Source organism: Crocodylus siamensis, chromosome 3 (assembly GCF_052110815.1).
Source record: "Crocodylus siamensis isolate JL-2025a chromosome 3, ASM5211081v1, whole genome shotgun sequence".
NCBI classification, from domain to species: domain Eukaryota; kingdom Metazoa; phylum Chordata; order Crocodylia; family Crocodylidae; genus Crocodylus; species Crocodylus siamensis.
This window is the reverse complement of record NC_143397.1, coordinates 251,203,346-251,225,803: the sequence shown is the minus strand read 5'-3', so window position 1 is coordinate 251,225,803 and position 22,458 is coordinate 251,203,346. Positions and strand designations below refer to the sequence as shown.

At 44.9% G+C, this 22,458-nt stretch overlaps 1 protein-coding gene across 1 annotated transcript in view; it reads left to right on the top strand.

Annotated features, from left to right (window-relative positions):
• The window catches only part of FAM135B (family with sequence similarity 135 member B), a 310,367-nt gene that overhangs the window by 212,351 nt on the left and 75,558 nt on the right, over positions 1-22,458 (top strand). The window contains exon 7 of the mRNA XM_090040700.1: positions 5,380-5,506. Coding sequence (XP_089896826.1) covers positions 5,380-5,506 — 127 coding nt within the window. The remainder of the gene's footprint in view (positions 1-5,379; positions 5,507-22,458) is intronic.

Below are 22,458 nucleotides of genomic sequence, written 5' to 3'. Positions count from 1 at the left end.
GACCTGAACCTGTTCTGTCTTCACAAGAGAAGGCTGAGGGGGGACCTGGTGACTGTCTGTAAACTCGCTAGGGGGGACCAGAAGGGTTTGGGAGAGACCTTGTTTCCCCTAGCACCCCTGGCATAACAAGGAATAACGGCCACAAGTTGTTGGAGAGGAGGTTTAGATTAGACATCCGCAAGAACTACTGCACAGTCAGGGCGGCTAGGAGCTGGAACCAGCTTCCAAGCGAAGTGGTGCTGGCTCCTACCCTGGGGGTCTTTAAGAGGAGGCTGGATGCCTACCTGGCTGGAGCCATCTGAGCCCAGTTTTTCTCCTGCCCGGGGGGTGGTCAGACTTGAAGATCTACATGGTCCCTTCCGACCCTACTTCTATGATCATTCTTGATAGGCACTTTGCTAGTGCTCTCATTTCCCCCCACAAATACATGTCGGACTGGTCTTTCAACCCGTACACGTATGTCAATAATAATCCAGCTGAGGATGGCATTAACGATTTTGTTAGGCTGTCAGTGAATTACTGTATTGTGTATATAGTGGGTTTCCTTTTCTGTTGGACATAGAAGAGGTTTCATGAAGCTGCTAGTAAAAATGCAGAATCTGTTTCTGTCTGTGAAATTTTGCTAACTATGTGGTAGCATTTTAGTACGAGGTATTTTGATGTTTATTTGTATGAATTGGTATTGTGGGGAATCGCCTGCTGAACAACTGTTCAATACTTTTCAGTAGTGGGTTCTGTTTGTAGGATGTATTACTCTCCACATTGCACAGAGGAGAATGTGGCACACAAAGGGATACAGTGATCCATAGGTTATGGCTGGTCAACCCATGATCCCTCACCTTCCTATCATCTGCCGTAGCCACAAAATGTTCTTTCTACCTGCATACAGGATGCACTGACTTCACCCAAGTTTTTTCTTTGGTTTCTGTCTCTGTTTAATCTGATCTTGAAAGCAGAACGCAGACAATACAAACTGGACCTGGTCAGGGACTTCCCATCAAAATGTGGTGGGTTTTTTTCTTCCCCCATGGGTCTCTGAAAAACTTCCCTGTGGAGTTGTCATTTTGTTGAGAATTTTTACCTTTCTACTGGAAAAAACTGACTTGAAATAGTTCATACTGAGGCATTGTGACCCCCATTATATTATTTTGTTTTGTTGGACTGGCCCAAAAAAATGGGATCAGTTCAATGAAATATTGAAATGTATATATCAGAGCTTTCCCTCATGGATGTTTTAGTTCAGGTCCTTTCCTCTGGGCCAGTATAACTTCTGAGCAAAGTTTATCCCTTGTTCTTTGCAGTTGATTTTTTTTTTTTTTTTTTTTTTAAGATTAAATTTTGCAAGTGATAAATAATATATTGATGTGCTGGCTGCTGCTTAGAAGCAGTCTCCTGAAAAATGGATTGATTTGCATTGTTAAAAACGTAGGAACACAAAGCCAGCTGAGCTGAAATTTATTTTAAGCCTTCCTCCTCCTTATGGAGTATCATTCTTGGCAATATATTGGAGCTTCAGGAGATCTAGTAAGCATCACTGCAGCTGCTGGAGGACAAAAGTGAGTTGTCGTTAAGATGCTGATTCTAGCTTCAGTTCTTGGCTTTGCTACCATTTCTCTGAGTGATCTGATACAAATCACGCCATTTTCAGATCTTCATCTGTAAAGACTGGAGACCAGAGAAGTTCTCTTCACCTATGTCCAGCCTCTTCTCCTGCAGGTGCAAGCTCTTTCCCTCCCAGTGTTGCTGCAGTGCCTAGCACCTGTGGGGTGGGTGGTCCCCCATACCTGATAGCCTAGGAGAAGGGGAAGCATAACGGGTGTAGAACCAGCATTGCACTTGCCTGCTTCTGACCTCCTTCGGGTGACAAAATTGGACCCTGAGGTGATTTGGGATGCCTAAATTACAGCAGTCCTCTGGGCAAGATGTCCCCATCTAAAAGGTGTCGCAGCCCCCAACATGAAGGTGAATGATGAGTGTGATTTTATTTGGTTCAGTTATTTTCATTCTACTTTTGGCTTCACAGAATCAAAGGAAAATAGGGTTGGAAAGGACCTCAGGAAGTCATTTAATCTAGCCTCCTGCTGAAGGTAGATTCATCCCTGCCTAAACCATTCCAGGCAAGTGCTTGTCTACCTTGAGCCAAGGTGCTAAGGTACCATGGGGTGCTGCAAAATCCTTTGAAGGCTGCTGCAAGGTATGAAGAAATAAGCATGTAATTATAGGCAAAGGGTCATCCCGGGCTGACCATTTCCTTGCCCTCACTGCCTGGCCCCGTGAAATAAGAAATAAGTTAGTTTTTTAATTGAATGCCATTCAATTATGGCATGGTGCCTTGAGTCTGAGGGACGCCTTGAGTCTAAAAGTTTGGGGAATCACTGGTCTGACCTGCTTATAAAAACTTGGAGATGCTTTTCTAAGTAATTTGTTCCAGTGCTTAACCGCCCTCATAGTAAGAAAGCTTTTCCTTTATATCCAAATTAAATCGCCCTTGTTGTAATTTAAAGCTATTGCATTGTGTCCTGTCCCCTGCAGGCACACTGAACAGTAAATCATATTTTTATAATCCCCCTTCAGGTGTTTAAAGACTGCTATGAAAGGTCTCTTTGGTCGTCTTTTCTCTAGACTAAATATCAATTCTTCCAACCTAATCAGTTCTTCTAACCTTTTCTTCTAAGTCAAGTTTCCCAGACCTTTAATCATTTCAGTTGCTCCGCACTGGACTCTTTCCAATCTGTCCACATCTTTCTTGAAGTACAGTTTCCAAAAGTGGGACTTCAAAATATTTTGATTAATACTTAGCCATCTTAAGCACCTGGAATGGCTCCATCAGCCTTGCCTCAGGAAGATCCTTTGTATTAGGTGGGAAGACCCCAGCACCAATGCTAGCATCCTCTCTGCAGCTAACATAACCAGGATTGTGAAACATCAACTCTGCTAGGTTGGTTACTGTGTGTGGGTATACTCATCTCCTGAAACAAGTCCTCTTCTCTCAACTCAGTCATGGTAAAAAGACTTGCAGAGGACAGAGAAAGCTCTACAAGGACACCCTGAAAGCATACCTTAAGAAGGGTGGCATTAACCTTACAAACTGAGAAGTGCTGGCTGGTAACAGGTCTCAATGGCGCTGTGCCATACATCAAGCTGCAGCCTACTTTGTTGAGAGGTGTTTTGCTCTGGAAGCTGAGAAATGGCAGAGGAGGAAGGAAAGCTCACAATATCCTTCCCAACAGCCATGCCCTGCACAAGACAGCACCAGTTATATCTGTGGAAAAACTCGCATAACATGACTGGACTCTTCAGCCCCCTTAAAACTCATCAAGAATCCCCCACCCCAGAAGACATCATCCTCGTGTCAAGGGATAGCTGAAGAAGATTAATATTTAGACCTTGCCTTTTAAGTCATCTTGTTAGACCTGTGTAACTCGCTTTTAACCTATAAACCCTCCCACAATTCATTTACTTTTTGCATTTTCATTCAATCTAAGAAGCTCATCATGTGTCTGAACACCACTGTGCCAAGTGCTGAACAAGGCCAGAACAGAGGCAGCCCCTTCCCTAATGGTTTGTAAGGCAGAGAGATGCATTATGAACACCAAGAGATGGGCAAGTATAAAGAAGCAGTGAAGCAATACTGGCCATCTTGGGAGGCTGTAATCTCAGTACTCTGCCAGCCAAAGTATTGTTGGGTTTTTTGTAAGCACCATGGTCAAGGAAATCATTCTGAGGAAGGCTTTAAAGCAGAGTAATGAAGGGGCTTTGCAGTGTTTGCAGGGAGCTCCTCTGGCTGGAAGGGGGCACCAAGGGAGAAAGTGCAAAGGTGCTGGCTTGAAAATCAAAGTGGGTGTCTGCTTTCATAGGGGCCAGTCAGTGGCAGGGTTTGTATTCTCAAGGCAGCATGAGAGATGCTGAAAGAAGTGAGAGGGGAGTTCATGAGTGGCCTTGATAATGGAAACAGATAGTACTCTTTGATGTGATAGTGAAGGGAGAGCCAGTGAATGCAAAGAGAGTGGCAAAAACAGGCAGAAGGGTAGGAGCATGGTCTTGGCAGCAGTATTCCGAATGGAGCAAGGCAAGACTGCTTGTTAGACCTTGTTTCATAGATGCTAGGGTCGGAAGGGACCTCAACAGATCATCGAGTTCGACCCCCTAGGCAGGAAAGCGCGCTGGGGTCAGATGAGCCCAGCTAGATGCCTATCCAGCCTTCTCTTAAAGACCCCCAAGGTAGGGGAGAGCACCACCGCCCTTGTTAAACCTGCCTGTTAGACCAGGGCTAGAGGAAAGGACGTTGCTGTCCTTAAGAACCAAGATGAAGAAGACATGGAAGACTAGAGTGGATGGACAGAAAAAGCTTTTCTTCAGCATGTTGTGGGAGGATTTGTAAGATTCAGACAGTGTTAACTGGGGCAGGGAATTATTTCCAGCAGAGGGCTGCTTACTGAGTTTTGGCAAGTCACCGAGGGCTGCATGAGAGGCTGCATGAAAATAAATATTCATTTTCTAAAAATTTTAGGGGCCCCACTGGTCGAATAGAACGGCTTGGCAGGCTGCATTTGGCCCACGGGCCACATTTTGCCCGCTCTGGCGTCAACATTAGAGACAGGTCTGAATGGGATTGGGAAAAAAGTGTTTGGGAGATTAAGAGCTCTGTTTTAGACGTATTGAGCTTGCAGCCATCTAGGAGAAATCACCGAGACGAGATGAGATTTTTAGTTTGGACAAAAGACAAGTTTGGACTACACAAGACGATCTACCATATGGAGATGATACTTTAATCTGTTTGCACGATATTAGCTAGAGACAATGCATAGAGGAACAAAGTATGGGATCAAGAACGATTGGATTTTGATCTCTGAACTACTTGTAGGTCAGGATTTCCAAAAGTGGTAGCACAATGTTAGCCTCTTTTAAAGAACGGTATTATTTTAAAGACCCTGAGAGTGCAACAGCTCTTGTCAAGGTTAATGGCAGCTGTTGGATCCTCAGTATGTGATGACTGATTCTTTTCATTGGCTGCCTTAATGCAGAGTTGGAACTTGAACTCTAGGCTCCCATGTTTGAAGATCTATACCTAATAACTTTATTTAGAGACACTAAATCCTAGATGTTGTCCATGCCTCATGGAGTTTTTTCACCCTTGTGACATATGCAGTGTTGTCATGTTGCATTGATTTAAAATAAAACTTTAAACATCTTATTACCCTTCTTCTTTCAGAATGCCATATGATATGATATCATTTTAATGCTGATGAAAAAAGCTTTACTTGCTTAAATCATCAGTAGCATCTGTCTGGGGAGATCCAACTGTCAGGGGGCATAACGCTGATTTTTCCATCATCTCAGTTTTTAACAAGTGTCTTTCCTTAATTTCTTTGTCCTTAGCTTTGCTCGTCCAGGGAAAGGATCATGGCTTGGAAAAGGCAGTCCAGAAATGGGACCAGACCAGACCAGTATGTCATTAGAGAACCTTGTGTTTGGAGCCGGCTACTGCAAACCTCCTTCTTCAGAGGTAAGGGAAGTCAATCCATGGTAGCATGGTTGAATTTTGATTCTTGTTTTATAAAAGTATTCTGGGAGAGTCTGTGAGTGGGATTATGTATTTGTGGAGTAAATGAATGAGTGCTCCAAACACCTATGTACGAACTGTCCACAGTTTGGGGCTGGGTGTGCAGCCCCTACCTATGTGCCTTGCTGGATCAGATAGGCAAGGCATGTTAGACAACAGACAGAGGCTTATCTCCACCTCCACCTCCAATGACCAGAGTAGCTGAGAAAAGACACGTGTGGTTGAGCCAGCATGGAGGGAGTTGTCGTTTGCTGGGAGGAGAAAGACAGCAGCAAATTAGCATCTTCCCCCTTACCCCCAAACATGGAGGAAACCACAGAGGAATTGTGCCTTGGATCATTGATGAATGATGGGGCCTTCTAGGTTATTGCAGCTTATGCTTATTTTCTTGCTCAGCACAGTTCCTCAAGTCAGCCTAGGCCTTTTGAGTTTCTCTTTACACCCGAGCCAAACAGAGCTAGCAGTGAATGTTTTGGTAACGTGTTTTTTTTTTTTTTAATGGGAAATGTTGATTTTTTTTTTGATGGAATGTAGCAATTTGGTGCAAAAAACTGAACACATTGTTTTTCCAAGACAAGGGACCTCAGTGGAGAATTAGTCCAGGGGTTAGGGCACTTTTTGATAGCGTGGGAGACAATAACGTCCCTGCTGCGACTCACCCAGCTATGGTCAGTCTCTTGATCTCTCTCACTGGAACTCTTCCTCTTTGAATAAATGGTCACACGTGTGTTAGCCCAGAAGAAGAGCCTTCCTGCGACATGCGCTGATCAGGGAACTCACCTGCCATGTTAGAGAATGGCAGCCCGGAGACGTGAGCCTGGATCTCCCACATCAAAGGGAAACGTGTTACCTCCCCAGAGGGCTGGCAGCTCGCAGGTGCAGAGGTCTCTCTTCCTCCTGTTCTACACAAATGATGTCATGAAAGATCTTGGTTTGATCCTGGTGCAGAACAGGCAAATTTTTGAAATCTCAAATATTTTTACAAGGAAGGAAAAACATTCGGCATCTATCTCCAGTGAGAAATATTTCTGTTTTGCTAGTGAACATATAAAATGCAGCAGGATAGCAGGCCTGTTGTGTTCTAGAAAGGCATGTGCCAAGGAGTAAAGTAAACTCTTTCAATCCTTCTCCATCATGCAGAGGGTAAATTGGCAGAGGGTACATTCAGACTGGACATCCGGAGGCGCGACTTCACGGTCAGGGCGGCTAGGATCTGGAACCAACTTCCAAGAGAAGTGGTGCAGGCTCCTACCCTGGGGGTCTTTAAAAGAAGGCTGGATGACCACCTGGCCAGGGTCATTTGACCCTAGTACTCTTTCCTGCCATGGCAGGGGGTCAGACTTGATGATCTGCTCAGGTCCCTTCCGACCCTAGAAACTATGAAACTATGCATTTCTTATTTTAGCACTTTGTATGCCAGTTAGCCAGTCAAGCCAAACAGTTCACAACGGGCTCTGTCTTGTCCTGGCTGATCATTTTGTTTTTCCTTAGCTTCGGGAATGTTTGTTTAGGACATGGGATTTATTTTTGACTGGAACATGCACGTCCCGTTGGTAATGGCGGACATTATGCACACATTATGCACACGTTAACATACAATGTATGTATGCAAAGAGTTCAGAGGGAGGTGGCTTATTTAGAGGTTGAAGAAAACGAAATAAAAGCCCAGTGAGGATTTGATGCTCTGTGTGTTTGTGCATTTTATTGATGCTTTCATTTTTGTTTTTCATTGTTAGATTTTAAGGCCCATATCATTGGCAGTATAAATTGGTGCATCTCTGTTGAAGTCCCTGTATGTATTCCAGCTGGGGAGCTGAGCTGTGCAATTAAACTCCCCATGCAGAGCAGCAGAGATGCTCTGATGCTCTACACGGGACTGAGCAAGCGTCTTTCTTCCAAGCTGGTAAATTCTGTAACGGACTTTCCACATATGAGTGCCAGTGGGCCTGCTGCTGTGCTGCATGTTATTGCACTTGGGGCTTGTCCCTGTCATCCTAAATAATCCCAGACCTCTCCCCCAGCTAGACATACAGGCCCTCCGAGTTTGTCATTATCTACAGTCTGTTGCATAGCTAGGATCCAGTGTAACATATACCACGCATATTGACTTTTTTTTTTTTTTTTTTTTGGTTGTTATTGCGTACAAACTATGTCAGTCTTGGAAGAGTAGGTTTTTGGTTGTAGGTAAAGCCTCAGAGGTCAGTAGTGTATTGGAGTGTGAACCCTCTCTCCCCCCCAAAAACAAAACAAAGCCCCCAAAACAACAACCCCATGCCCCAAAACTGAAATCTATAAATGCCAAAGTCTCCTAGTCGTTCTGGATAAGATAATCATCCTGTACCTTACGGCTCTTGAGCATACTTTGTATTTTGTAAATGTCTTCAAGGATCCTAGTTCCTTTCTTCAGGACTTCGCTTCTCTGACTCGGCCATATTTTTGATCACGGGATTTCTTGTCATGCTTGCAGAACAGCTCTTTAGATTTGTTGACTTAAAATAGTCAAAAAGTTCTTCCCAGCTCAACAGGCTTTTAATGTCATTTTGCTTTTCTGCTTTGCATTGTTTTCTGCTAGGGATTTCCCTTTGCTCAGCTCCCAAACCTGGCAGGTAAGTCAGGGGGAACAGGTTTAGCCATCTCATTGCTCTGTGGGACTCTTCATGTAGATGGAAGGCTGCTTACAGAAACAACGGTTGTTTTTGTTGCACCTCCCTTGCCTGCATCGGGGAGATACGTGACACAACCCCTATAAACAAACGGTTGAAGTATTCAGTAGTATAGCAATTTTATTAAATCAACCAGGATTCCTGAGTTCAGCCTCGAAGAACTTCCCAAACGCCTATCGAGCAGATAGCACAGCTGACAGATTGCATTGAACCCAGTGGGTCGAAGTGATCAGCCAGCCATCAAGGGATTTAAAGCTGTGGCTTGAGGTACACAAGCGACCTAATTTTCAGAGAGGTTGAGTGCCTAACGAATACATCATTGTGCTGATGGCAGATGTGGCTATCACTCAGCCATTCTTTCCAGGCTTCTGACGAGTAGTCGGTAGATAATTCTTAAAGTGACAAACCGTGCCTCCATCTCGCATCCGTACGTACTGTTTAATTCTTTCCTGTAAAAAAAACACACATGCGTGCACTAAAACCTACAGGAATGCTAACCTCTGACTGTCCACCAAAGCCCAAGAGATCACTATGGAAGCTTATGGGCAAAGTCTTTTTCTTACTGAATTACTGAACATACCAGTTGCTGCCTCCAGTTGGAAAAAAAAATGCTGTTTTGGGTTTGTTTGTTTTTTTAAATCAGTGGTCCCTCTCAACCGCTTTTTATGTTAACGTTGCCCCCGTGGGAGGCTGAAGTGCTGCCGCCAGTGACAGACAGCGAAGGTGCCTCACTCTGAGCTTCTGACTTCTCAATATGGAGGCTAATTAAATGTCAGCACCGTCAGATTGTACATGTCCAATTTCCCCAGCTCTCTCCAACTGACCTGTGAATACCACTGACAGTTCCCTCATCTCACAGCCCAGCATAGTCATACTAATCATTCACACTGTGATTAAAACCCCATCAGAGTCCTGTTATTCCTTTCACTTCCAAATTGTATGCCCAGACAATTAGGGTTTGCGTTTTATTTTTTTCATTTCTCTGCACTCCCATGGAAGCACTGACTTGTACCACGAGTCGCTGCAGGGCAAGGTGCCATTCTTCTTCTTTTCACCGGTAGTTTTATTTCAGACAAAACTGAAACTTCATGGCTGTGTTAGAGTGAATCTCAGATTTTGCTTTCAAATAATGTACAGGCTTATTCTGTTGAGGTAGAGACACTTGCACAGATTGTGATGATTAGGGTAGAAAACAAGGTGGGTGTCCTTTTTTCAAACCCGCATCGTGGCATGAGCTCTGCCAGTTGCACTGGATGGTGCAGATATTTGTGCTTGCTGGGTCTTTTGAGCTTGACTTGACTTGGGGAGGGTTCATCTGGCTTGTCTGCAGTCGGGCAGAAGGTTGGGGGGGGGAGGGTGGCACCTTAATGAGTTTAGAAAAACATGAGCTTCCCTCTCCAACTATCCAACTCATCAACCAGCAGTCCAGCCATAGGATCTGATGAAGCAGGCTGTTGCTCATGAAAAATCGTACCTCTGATCCAGTTAGTGTCTAAGATGCCATCCTGACCTAACTTCTGCCTAAGCACTGGGTGCATACACTGCTGGGCTACTTCCCATCCTGAAAGCCCAGGCAGAGGTCCCTTCATGTTATGGATGACCCAGATTTTTTAGGTGCTTTCCGTAGCTGTGAGAGCTAGAGGCTGGCCTGAAGAAAAACAAAAAAGTCTAAATAATAAGGCATCATGCCTGAAGTGCCACCTACAGTAACTTTTATTAGAGCCACCAAAATAGTTGGAAAAAAGTCTTCTTTGCAAGCTTTCACATACAAACACCCTTCTTCAGGCAGAGGAAGTGTCTTCAGATGCTTCCTCTGCCTGAAGAAGGGTGTTTGTATATGAAAGCTTGCAACAAAGAGTTGTTCCTACTATTTTAGTTAGTCTAATAAACTATTTGGATTTACACAAAGAGCCTTGCCTGGCTATGCCCTTGGACCAACACGGCTACAACCAGCATCCCAGTAAACCACAGTGGCATGCACCACCCAAGTCTGAGGCTGGACTGATGCGTGGCGTCAGCAGTTCTGACTTTACCTGCTTCTGCTGCACCATATGCAACGTGTGCCCTCATTGACTTCTAGCCTTTTGGACCCACATTTTCCAAGCCTGGGAGTGCCTCAGTCTTGCCTCACTTTATAATGAGAGTGTGACATGCAAATAGCATGACCTTCCATAAACACGCTGTATTTACAGTGGCCTTCTTTAGTTCCTCTACAGATAATCGACCTCTGGTTTGTCTGAGTGTAATGAGTGTAACGCTGGTGTCTCATCTGTGGAACCTAATACAGCTTCAGCTGAAGAGCTGTGGCTCTTCAACTTTAAGCTGCTGCAGCTCATATTTTCAGCTTGGAAGGTCCAATTTGAGGTATATAAGTCCAGATGGAGGCTGTTATTCCATCTCAAAGTCCCCCTATGGTAGCAAATCCCTCCTCCACCAGGGTCCTGTGGTAGTGTTATGTTTTCAGAGAGCATATCCCATTTAGACATACAAAAAACTAGAACTCTTGGTTCCAAAATGATACCTTTTATTAGACCAACTGGAAAATGGCAAGACAATTGTCTTTTTCGGCAAGCTTTTGGGTTCAAAGCCCCTTTGTCAGGCTCTGGGGAAAGTGTAGATGGTACAAGATGGTAAAAAGTCCCCATAGGTAGGAAATAAAATTCATTTTTACACAGAGGGAGCTGAAGATGGAAGGCTGTCCCTCTGGGCCCATGAGAGTGTCTTTGTGAGCTGTGTTGAGTAGCTCATAAGATGGAAGGGACAGCCTTCTTCTTTTCTGGCTGACGGCTTTGGTATCCACTGACCTATATGTCTCCCTCTATATATATTTGTTATATATCAAAATAGACTTAAAGAAGGTATCTGCTTTGCAAAAGGAGGACTAAAATCCAGCTGTTCCCCTCTTAAAGGAGAAATCTGTGTACCTATTCTTTTTCCCTTGGAAACTAGCAGAGAGCTTGCAGGTTTAATATATCCTGCTGAATAAAGAAAACTTTATCTAACTCAAAAGGAAGCTAAGTTTTCTCTGCAGAGGTCGGAAGTGCCTTGCAGCATGTAAAAACATGTGCCTTTTGCATTAAGTCCTACAGTAGATTAAGTATGTTTAAAGGAACAATTGTTTACCATGGGCACAGTTCTGACCTTGATGATGCTGTGCAAAGCTGCAATAGTCTCAGTCTACATTTTACACTGGGTAACGCAGTGATTCTCAACCACAGTGCCATAGCACCTTGGGGCGCCATGGGATCCTTTTAGGGGTGCAGCACAACCTTAGCACTGACAGGTGTGCAAGCACCTACACGTGATTCACAAGATCAACCCCGAGATTTCAGAGAGGAATTCCTAAAATCAAAAGCACTGACCACCTGCTGTGGTCTTTGTGAGTTCTTTGCAACCGAAGAATTGCTCGATTATATGTCCATGATCACAGGGAGCAAAGAGCTGACACTTTCTGAGAGGTGCCTTGACTCTGAGATGGGGTATCTTGAGTCCAGCCAGGTTGGCTGGTATAACTGAGCAGAATCTAGATCTGACTGAAATGCCGTGATGTACCAGAGCAGAATTGGAGCCCTGAATGGTAATTTTAGATTGGAGCCATTCTATTTTTTTTTCTGTCTCAGCTGTCTGCTTAACATCAGTCTAACACCATGCATGCAGCATTTGCATATTAGCAATGTGTTTTAAGTAATGTTGTATTAGGTGGTATTAAATGAACAGGAGTCTTGTGTGTGCTGCTAATGTGGGTTTTAATGAATAGAGCAAGGGAACCTAACAAATGTCCATTCCATATGTACTTTGCAACGAGTGGCAGTAGGCCTTTCCAGTACCGTGCTGGTTCATCAGCTGGGAGTGGAGACCATTTGGGATAATTGCTATTATTATTTATCATTTTCAATTAAGCAAGGATTGGTTAATATTTGCAAAGAACTGTTATGGCTTCCTAAGCGATCGGGACTGTGGTAATCTAACAGTCAGATAATGGGGATGATAATGGGGTGTTTTTTAGCATCTCTGCCAGTTCTTTCAACAGCTGTTTATTACAGATGTAGCATAGGCAGAGGGTGCCAGTGTTATGATTGGGATGAGGCTCAGGGGATGAAGCTGAGGCTAGAGCAGGACTATGGATCATGTTCAATAGGGAGGAAGTCCTGCAGCCTTTTCTGCGCTTACCTTTGATTCCAAATGGAGGAAATACCATGAGATCAAGAATTAATTCCCATGATATTTCAGCTGTGTAAAGACCAGAATCAAGAATTTTTGCTCTGCTTATGAATGAGAGTCTTCAGGGTGAAGTTAAGTGCTGGGGTTGACTCTGGACCCCTCTGTCCCATCTGTAGGTAAGTGGCTGCGTATGACGTTCCATGTTGGGCTCATAGCTGGTGTCTCTTTTAAAAGCTAATAGAAAAAGGAGCTCAGGCTCCTTGCTTCTGTTCCCAGCTTTTCCTCTAACCTGCTGGTGCTCAACCTACAACCTACATGCTGGCCAGAGCCTACAAAGCCCCAGCAAACAGCCTGTCACTGGCATGAGATCAGCTGCTGTCCATGACCCCTCCGAGCTCACCGTCACAGCAGTGCAGGCTCTGGCTGGGGCCACCACTTTCGTGCAGCTCCGGAGCCCGGGGGGTGAAGGCCACCGTTGGTGTCCCCTGCTGCTGAATTCAGAGGGACAGAAGGGAGGTGAAGGAGCGGATGGCAGCAACGATCACCCCCTGGGCTGCAAAGCCATGCAAAACAAGAGCTCTGGCCAAAGCCCACGCTGACATGCAGTGAACTTGGAGAGCTCGCTGCGCATACATCCCCCAGCCAAAGCCGGTACGGCCATACCACCCTCTCCCCTATATAGTCACCCAGAGCTACGTTTGCCACATGTGGCTTACGATTTTTGCCTCGGTGTTCGATTACCCAGCTTTCAAGATCGAATTTAGGCTCACTGTGTTAACAAGGTCAGTAGGTGGACAAATGCCTGGTTTAATTAGGAGATGGACTACACTTTTCCAGCTACAGTTGAAATTGTCTATCTCGGTGCCTGTTTTTCTTCTGTCACTATAATATCTGAACCCAGGGCTGAAATCTTTTGAAGAGGCTTATACTGCAGAAGCCCAGGCTGTTCCTATTCCCTGGATAAAAGTCAGTGCTATTATTTTTGCACCTTTAAAATGGACTGATTAGAATAACATGAACTTCAAAGCAAAGTTTCGTGTTTTAGAAATTCTGGTTTGTGAGGCTTTAATGGATCTATTACACTAATTAGGAAAAAAAAATCCTTTATGTCAATCATGCTTTATCACCTGGTCAGATGAATCACAGCTAGGGATGCCAATAAAAGAAAGGTTGAAAGAGAAGTAATTTTCCACCTGACTTAATTCTGAGCTTCATTATATTTCCACTGTGCTACTCTCTGGGCTCTTCCCTCAGTGCCGATGTACATTTTTGTATACATTTAAAGCTTTGCCTGTTCTTTGAAGTTCAGCCTTGGTTCCTTAGGCAGCTTCAAGTGGGTGGATGTAGAAGTTATATACTTCCTGGCTGAAGATGGTTTAAACTGCAGGGGTATGTCTTTTTCTTCAGCTTCCATTGATGGAAAATGCTAATCTCTGTCCATTAATGTACTGAACCGTTGCACAGTTTTTCTGTTTATGGAATATTTTTTTTCCTCCATCATATCTTGTTGAAATAATGTGTTCACACACCCTTAAGAACACTACAATAATCCCCACTGACTGATGGCAACACAGTTTTTGAAAGGCGACCTAATCAACTCTGAAAGCTTATAAGCTGACTGCGTTCCCGACAGGAGCAGAGATGCCAACAACAGCACAGTTGAAATACATCATCTAGAAGCTAACTCTTGCTTACTGGCAAGTGTCCCAGACGGCAGCACTGAGATTGAGAAATGAGAGACAAGTATCCCTGTTTCTTCTGCCACTTTGTCTTGTTTAGCAGAAACAGACCCTCACATGATGTCAAGTGTCACATCCCTCGTAGAGGCCTCCAGACCCATCACAGTTGGGCAGAGTGAATGGGGATGAGTTATTCTGTTACTGTTAATCAAGGTAATGCAGTACTTTCTGGACATGCCAATTAGGAAGGAGGCTCTTCATTGTGATGCGCAACTGCCCAAGGCAAAGTGCTCTTGTCGCAAGGAACTTGCAATCCATAATGAGAGCTGCAAAAAGAGATAATGATCTGAAAGACAGGCTAAAAGTTAAACTGGGTGCATTTGCCCACATTATGTATCTTGATGGCCATAGTCATCACAGGTGGGTGGCAGCCTAAGCAATACCTATAGCAGAAGTTTGTGAGTATTGTAGCTAAGATTGGAAGGATGTAAAACCCAACTCCAGATCGAGTCCTGTTGACGTCAGTAGAACACAAATATGTTTGGAGTTGGTATTGCATTTCTAGCAAATCTGTAAGAAGGTTCATATATTGTTGATTCACACTAAGCTAATGCTAGAAATGTTTTTAATAACGTACTTGAACACTGTGCAATTAGTTGCACCGATTTTCATCTCGATGGTTGCTTTGCTTTTGTTTTATGAGAGTTAGAAGCCAGGTGAACAGGTGTGTTAGAACAAGGACAAGTTAGTCATGTCATCTCTTTGTTTACCTTCCCTTGTATAAAGGTTTTGGTTATCCTGTCAGGCAACAGGGACAAACATTGCTCTCGGTAACCTTCTTTGAACCAATCTAGCCTGATCTGGAGGTTTTTCTCAGTGTGCTCAAAGATGATGCTGCCATTGGTATATTGAAGGTCATGGATGGTTGTTTTGAGTACTTTGATCTTTGAGCAAAAACATCTCAGATGCAGGAGCTCTCCATGCATTTAGTATTCAGTGTCATTTCCAGAAGAAAGGCAGTCCTTAATAAGAATCATGATGATTGTCAGATAAATGGAGAACAGTGTTGGGAATATGATGCATCCTTTCTTGATCCAAATTTTCAGATGACAAATGGATCTGCTACATAAAATGATCACAGTTATCTAGTCAGGACCTTTACTTTTCAGGCCATTCAAATCTGGCCAGTACTTTCCACAAAGCTTTGTGATTGGTGGAATAAAAGGCATTAATAAAGTCAGTAAAGGCCACGTAGAGGTACTAATGTTGTTCCTGACAATTTTCTTGGACCTGGCGAGCAGCAAAGATCATGTCAGTTGACCTAAGGAATGGTCTGAAACCATGCTGAGATTCCAGCAGGACTTTCTCAGAAAGAGAGAGAAGACAGTTCAGGAGAATGCAGGAAAGGATTTCCCTGCTGTGCAAATGAAAGTAACACCTCAACAGTTACCAGACTTATCTTCTTTCTTGAAGATGGTCACAATGTTGGCATTCCTCACATCCCCAGGGATCTCTTCATTTTTCCAAATATGGAGCATAAATTTGTGGCGTACCAGAACAAGTTCCTCAATATCAGCCTGGTAGATTTCAGTAGCCAGTAGCCTTGTTATTCTCGGTTTCCTTGATGGCACACTTGACTTCTTCTAGGAAAGAAGAGTTGGCGAACAATGGGTTTTTTTTGGGACATTGGGGATGGACTCAATGATGGTGTCCGTCACAATTGACTCATGGTCTTGGAGTGCTTCAAAGTGCTCTTTCCATCTAGATTAATTGTCTTTGAAGGGTGTCAACCCATCCAATGACCACAGGACAGTTAGGATCTTGGGAAGTTGAGCTGTGGATGGATTTTTGTTGCCTGGAAGAATTTATGCATGTCATGCTTGTCAGCATACAGATGGATTGCCTTACCTTTACCATGCCACCACTGATTTTTGATTTCCCAGATCCTTCTTTGGGCCTTGGCTTTGAGGAGCTGATATGTCTCCCTCTGCTAACATGGTGTCACCTTGTCAAGCAGAACGAGCCCTTCTTTTCTGGTTGAGTAAGATTTGAATCTTGGCATCACTCTCATCAAACCAGCCTCCTCAATGTTGCTTCTTTTATGGACACGGCAAGGAACTTTTCACAGAGACATTGGTGGAAATCCTTATGAACCTTCAGGTCTTGAAGATATTTGATGTTGAGAGTCCTTTACATTTTTGTTGGCTGTTTTCAGTGTTCTGGAGCAAGCCAGATGTTCATAATGGATCTGACAAGATAGTGATCTATCCATTGGTTCATTGTGTGGCTCATGTGATATGAACATCACAAGCTCTAACACTAACATAGTTGAGGAGGTGCCAGTACTTAGAGGGAGTGTGTCTCCAGATGCCCTTGTATTTGTTTCTTTGTCTGAAGATGGTGTTCAGATGACAAGACCATGAGGTGTGCATTTGCTCGGGAAAGGATGTCATTGGAGTTGGCTTTCCTTGCTCCTTCCTGCCCAGCAGTACTACTCCAGACTGCCAGGTCATGTCTGACTGGCAGTGAAGCCACCAAGGAAAATGATCTTATCTTCCTTGTGGATATCAGACAGTACATGGTCATAGTTGGAGTAGAACTGTTTTTTGACATCATCATCAACATCTAGTGTTGAAGCATACACGCTGATGATGGTGGAGTACTGGTTGTTGCCCATGTGTGACTGTAATGTAGGGAAGGTGATGAGTGGAAACAGTAACCACGCAATCTTGACAAGGTGAGGATCTGGGTCCAGTGGCAAAGGAGAACCGTAGAGGACAGGAAACCTCCATCTTGCTGCAGCCTCCTTCCATCTTTGCAACCACTGAAATCTTCACATCTTCTGCCTGATCCACCACTGATGATTTGGGGTTGGACTGTGGTTTGTTTGGAGCCTCTCCTCCTGCCTGTTTGCCATGGATGACCTTGTCAGGAGTGTAATACTCCAGGTGACATAGCTCTGATGGCCATTAGGACACACAGGCCTCTCTACCACTACAAGGTCTTGGTCCGTGGAGGGAGTCTCCAGGGGCTACTACAACAGAAAATAAGCAGTAATAGCAACTCAAGAAAGCATTCAAGAAAACAGTGGTAAGCCTCTTAAGTGTTTTGGAAAACAAAACTTAGGCTCCTAAATCCCATTTACACAATGGGTTTTTGGTTGTATCCATGTTGGTCTAAGGACATAGGCAGCCTAGGTTCCTTGGGTAGATGTGATATCTTTTATTAGACCAACTGAGTATCTGGAAAAAAAGTTTTTTTGCAAGCTTTCAGGTGCAACACCCTTCTTCAGGCATAGGAGGTCTACTGTTCTGAGACTCCAAGGGATGAAAGAAGCTAAAAGTGTGACAAGATGTCACTGAGAATGTAAAATAACAGAGAACGCACATTCTCACTAGCATCCTGCCACACTTCTGGCTTCTTTCATTCCTTGGAGTCTCAAAACGTCAGAGCCTCCCTATGCATGAAAAAGGGTGATTGCACCCAAAAGCTTGTAAAGAACTGTTTTTCCCAGCTACTCAGTTGGTCTAATAAAAGATATCACATCTACGCAAACAACCTTGTCATTTACACAATTGTGCACCTTCTTTTTTTTTCACCAGCCAGATCCATGTATGTTTCTTATCAGTCTAGGTACAATTGCCAGCCTGATTAAAATAACTACAAATCAGGTTCAGCGTCTCCATCCCATGTTTTAGGTTTCTAGTTCACTTGTATAGTTTGTGATCTTTAATTTCCTGATCTGGAGAGCCAGTGCGCTGTTATCAAATTAGCGTTTTTTTTCTCAACCTGACAATGTTCCTACAATGACCTTATAATGAAAATTCTTTCAGCCTTTAAGTGAGGAATAATCTTTCTAAAATTAACTTAAAAAGGCAGCTGCTTTTATAATGGACTGCAGAGATCTTGGACGCATGAGAATGGGATAAGTAGGAGGAAAAAAACCAAACAAAAAACATTAACATCAGGTAAAACCAAAGGGCCTAAGTGCAATGCAAGAGCAGTGAATAGCATGTTAAAAAAACAAACACAAAAACAAACAAAAACCCCTCCTAACCACTCCTCCCCCCGCCAACCCTTTGCATGCTGTGAAATGGTGCCCATCTAAAAGACTGGAGCCAACTGGTGGAGTGTGGAGAAGCTGCATCTCGACCGTGTCACGACTGGGAAGTGACCGTCTCAGCAGCACAGAAGCAGAGTGAGATCTTGGATTCATAGTAGACTCCAAGATGAACATGAGTCATCAGCATGACAAAATGATCAGCAAAGCTAACGGCACTTTATCATGCAATAGCAGATGCATGACAAATAGATCCAAGGAGGTGATACTTCCCCTCTGTGTGGCATTGGTCAGACTGCAGGTGGAGTACTGCATCCAGTTTTGGGCCCCGTACTTTAAGTAGGATGTGGATAACCTCGGGAGGATCCAAATGAGGGCCACTTATATGGTTAAGGGTTTGTAGGCCAACCCCTATGGGGAGAGACAGGGACCTGGACCTCTTCAGCCTCTGCAAGAGAAGGCTGAGAGATGATCTTGTGGCCACCTACAGATTCATTAGTGGGGTGCAGCAAGGATTTGGAGAGGCTCTGTTCACCAGGGTGCCTTTTAGGGTAACAAGGAAGAATGGTCACAAACTGACAGAGAAAAAATTTAAGCTAGATCAGGAAGAACTTCTTCATGGTAAGGGTGGCCAGAATTTGGAATGGGCTCCAAGGGCGGTGGTGCTCTCCCCTACCTTGGGGGTCTTCAAGAGAAGGCTGGACAGGCATCTGGTTTCAAGTTGTTGTGGGACCCAGAATGACCTCTAGGAAGGTATTTTTACTAGTAGGTCCCCTGTTTACACCAATAATATGGTCCCTGTATTCCCTTTCCTGAGAGGAAATAACATTTCTGTGATTGCCGTACTATGCTGTTTTCTAGGTTGGCCCTAACCTAAAGCGAATTCCCACCTGCTGATGGAAACAGTTTACAGGAGATAGTCTGTTTCACCAAAGAACATTTTTGCAATCTATACTATTTGGCTTCCTTCTTGGCTGATTCAGCAGAAAATCCAAGGACGTAAATGTGACAGGAGCTATTTTTCACCACCTAAGGTGGGTCCTCCAGAACAGGGATGGGCAAAAGATGGGCCATAGGCCAGATCTGGCCTGCCAAGCATTTCTGTCCAGCCCATGAGGGGTCCCCTGGCCATATCTGGCCAAGGTGCAGGGGACAGCCTGGGCCATGGGGCATGCAGCTAGTCCCACTGCCGCTGGGCGCATGATGGCATGGGGGCAGTGCAGTAGCTGGACTCAGCTTCCCTGCAGCCCCTGTAGTAGCAGGTTGCTCTGCCTGGCTGCTGCTGCCAGTGTCTCAGCCATGGCCACCACTGGACCTGGCCCTACTGCCTGGGCACCCCAGCCCTCCTCACCTGCAACCAATGCCAGGGCAGTGGATAGAGCAGGCGGGCAGGGTTTCCATAAAGACTGGCCCAGGACCACCCCAGACAGGACGCGCTCAGCTGGGCAGATGGGATGAGGCCATGGACAGGTGGGGAGTGGTGTCTGGGCGTGAGACAGGTAAACGGAGCGGCGGTTGGGATCACGGGGTGCTGACAGCACAGGGCCAGGATGCAGGGCAGAGCTGAGATCTGCTTCCTGCATGTTCCTGCCCTGCATGTCCCTGCCTGGTTGCAGGGACATGCAGGGAGAAAATCGTGGCTCTGCCGTGGGCCCCAGCCCTGCATGGTCACTGCCGCACTGTCACTGCCTTGCTATCCTGGCCTAATCCAAACCTCCTGCTCCCAGATGCTGCTCCTTGCCCATCCCATCCCCCTGGCTGACCACACCCTGCCTGTGTGGGGGTCCCAGATAGGATCTCTTGCCTACCCCTGACTCCCACCACCCTGCAGTGCTGGGCTGGGTCAGCATCCCCCCCCCCCCCCCCCCCCCCCCATCCTGCAATAGCTCTCAATAATTCCTTATGTGACCCTCTGGTGCAACAATTTTCCACCACTGCTCCAGAACAAATTGTAGTCATCTTTGGGGGTAAGGTCAAGGAAGCACTAATTTTGTTGAATATTTTGTGTCTTTCCTGTGAATAAATAGTTCTCCTGTCTCCAAACCTTGTCAATCCAGCATCTTTCCCTCAGTGCGAAGCTCACTAGAAATATTTTATTTATAAACATAATATAATGACCTGCCGAAGAAATGGTAAACTACTCTATGGCTCATAAAATGTGATTGCCTTTGGCTGTAAATTATGTGAAGGCTGGTGTTTGAACTGTGCATAATGCAGGAGAAGTCTGCTGGGGTAGGGAAACTAATAGGTGAAAATGGAATATTTATGCAGATTTGTATAGCTGCAGCTATTCAGAAGTTCCTTGTTACATTGCTGTAAATTGCAGCAAATGAATGTAATTTGCCTCAAAGTAAAATACCCAGGAAAGTTTCTGATTAGTCATTACCACTGAACCAGAGATGAACTAGAAATTCTGAATGTTTTAAACAAGAAAACGGGCCTTTATTTGCTTATAATTGGCTTTGTGCTTGATTGTCTGGGCTGTGGTTGCATATATCCCAAACACCATCTATGGACAGTTGCTCAGGACTGGGGGTAGATCCAGGGAGTTCAGCAGCGTGGTCGCACCCCCACTTCTTCTGCAGCTACTTCCCCCAGCTCACCCTGATGCATGGGACCCCCTGGAACCACTTCAGCTCCACTCCAGCTTTGGGCTGCAGTGAGCGGCTGTGCAGGGAGCCGGGATGGGCCGGGGACAGCGACAGGTTCCTCCTTGCTCCCAGGGAGTGGGGGTCATGGGGGTTATCTTGTGAGGGGTACGGCATGGTGGAAGGAGGAATAAATCTGTGTGCTGGTGACACTATCCCCAGTGATACCTGGAGGAGAGCAGGAGTGGCGCTGGAGATTCCCTATGCCCAAGCCAACAGGGAACAGCAGCAATAGTAGCGGTGGGCAGCTACCCCCCACTTCATGTACCTGCTTCTTGTGTGTCCAGCCAGTCCAGGAGCCCTGGGTACACCACACATCCATTTCCCTGGGAGAGTCTCAGGGGCAGTGTGCTTTACCCCTCTTTAGCAAATTGTAGCAAATTGTAGCCATTACCAGAACTGTGGCAAGGTAGGACTTTGGGGGTGAAACATGACAAATTTATGAATTCAGAAACTTCTTCACAGCGTCAAGGACAGATACTACATCTTCCTGCATTAAAAGGTATTGGTCCCTATTCCTTAACCTAATGGGTAAAGTGTCCATTCAGCATCTCTAGGATGATTCCCATCTGTAGTGTAACTAGGCACCTGCCTTCCATCCCAAGTTAGTGGGGGTGCCAGAATCATCCTCTGCTCTGCAGAGTCACTTGGCAACTTCAAAATAGTCTCTGGCTCCTGCTGCTACTTTAAGAGCAACAGACAGGGTGGGAAGAGCACGGGGTGGCAGCAGCAGTTCCCGTAGGGACCATTTAGGAGTTTCCAGCACGGGTAAGACAGCTGCCCCCTGCAAAACCTGCAGCATGGGCCCTAGCTCACAAAGCCCATCCCCTACTCTGCTGCAGGATTTGCCATGGGTCCCAACTCTACTCATTGCACCCCTAGGTCCCATACTGTCTTTGAGCAGCTCAGGTTTTATTCAGGAGAGGACCGGTGCATGTGTACAGACCATTACCAGAGCTGTAAGTAGTGTTCCTTGGAAGTCATTGCTTGCTGCACTGTAGTATTTCAAGAGATTTTGAAAAGGGACCGTCATCTGGATGCAACTGTACAGCACACCCAACTGATCCAGCCTGCTTCCCTGGGTTTGTTCCACTGCCAGTGGAAGATTTTTCTCCTGCTACAAAATGAAGCTAAATCAAACATCAAGCAATTGAAATAAGTGATTTTTTTTTCCAGTTGTGAGTCCTGCAGTCCAATCAATTTTGCAAATCCTGATAACTGGGTAAAAATTCCCAAAGTACCTACATGACTTAGTGGCCTGATTCTCATTGATTTTCACTGAGATTTGGGCTCCTAACTACTTAAGTCACCTTTGAAAACAGAATTTAAGTTCTTAAATTACTTGAGTGCTTGTCAGAAACCCCCCATTCTCTTTCTTTTTTTTACTTCTTTTTTTAACCCCCAGCCCCCCAGAACTCTAATGCCATGGGAATCTTAGCTTTCATTTTTACAAGGTGTGGGTACAAGGGAAGTGAGATTCCAATATTTCTGCTTTAGGAGAAAAGCGTGTAAACCTAAGTCCTAAAGATGATGATGATAAAGAGAAGACAAAAAGGCCTAATTTATTATTAAAAAAAAAACTCTCAATTTTTAGATCAGTTTCGTAATTCTTTGTGTGTGTGCTTATCTTCATTCAAAAGCTTGCATCCTTGCAATAGCCCTTTGACACATACCTTTAAAAAGC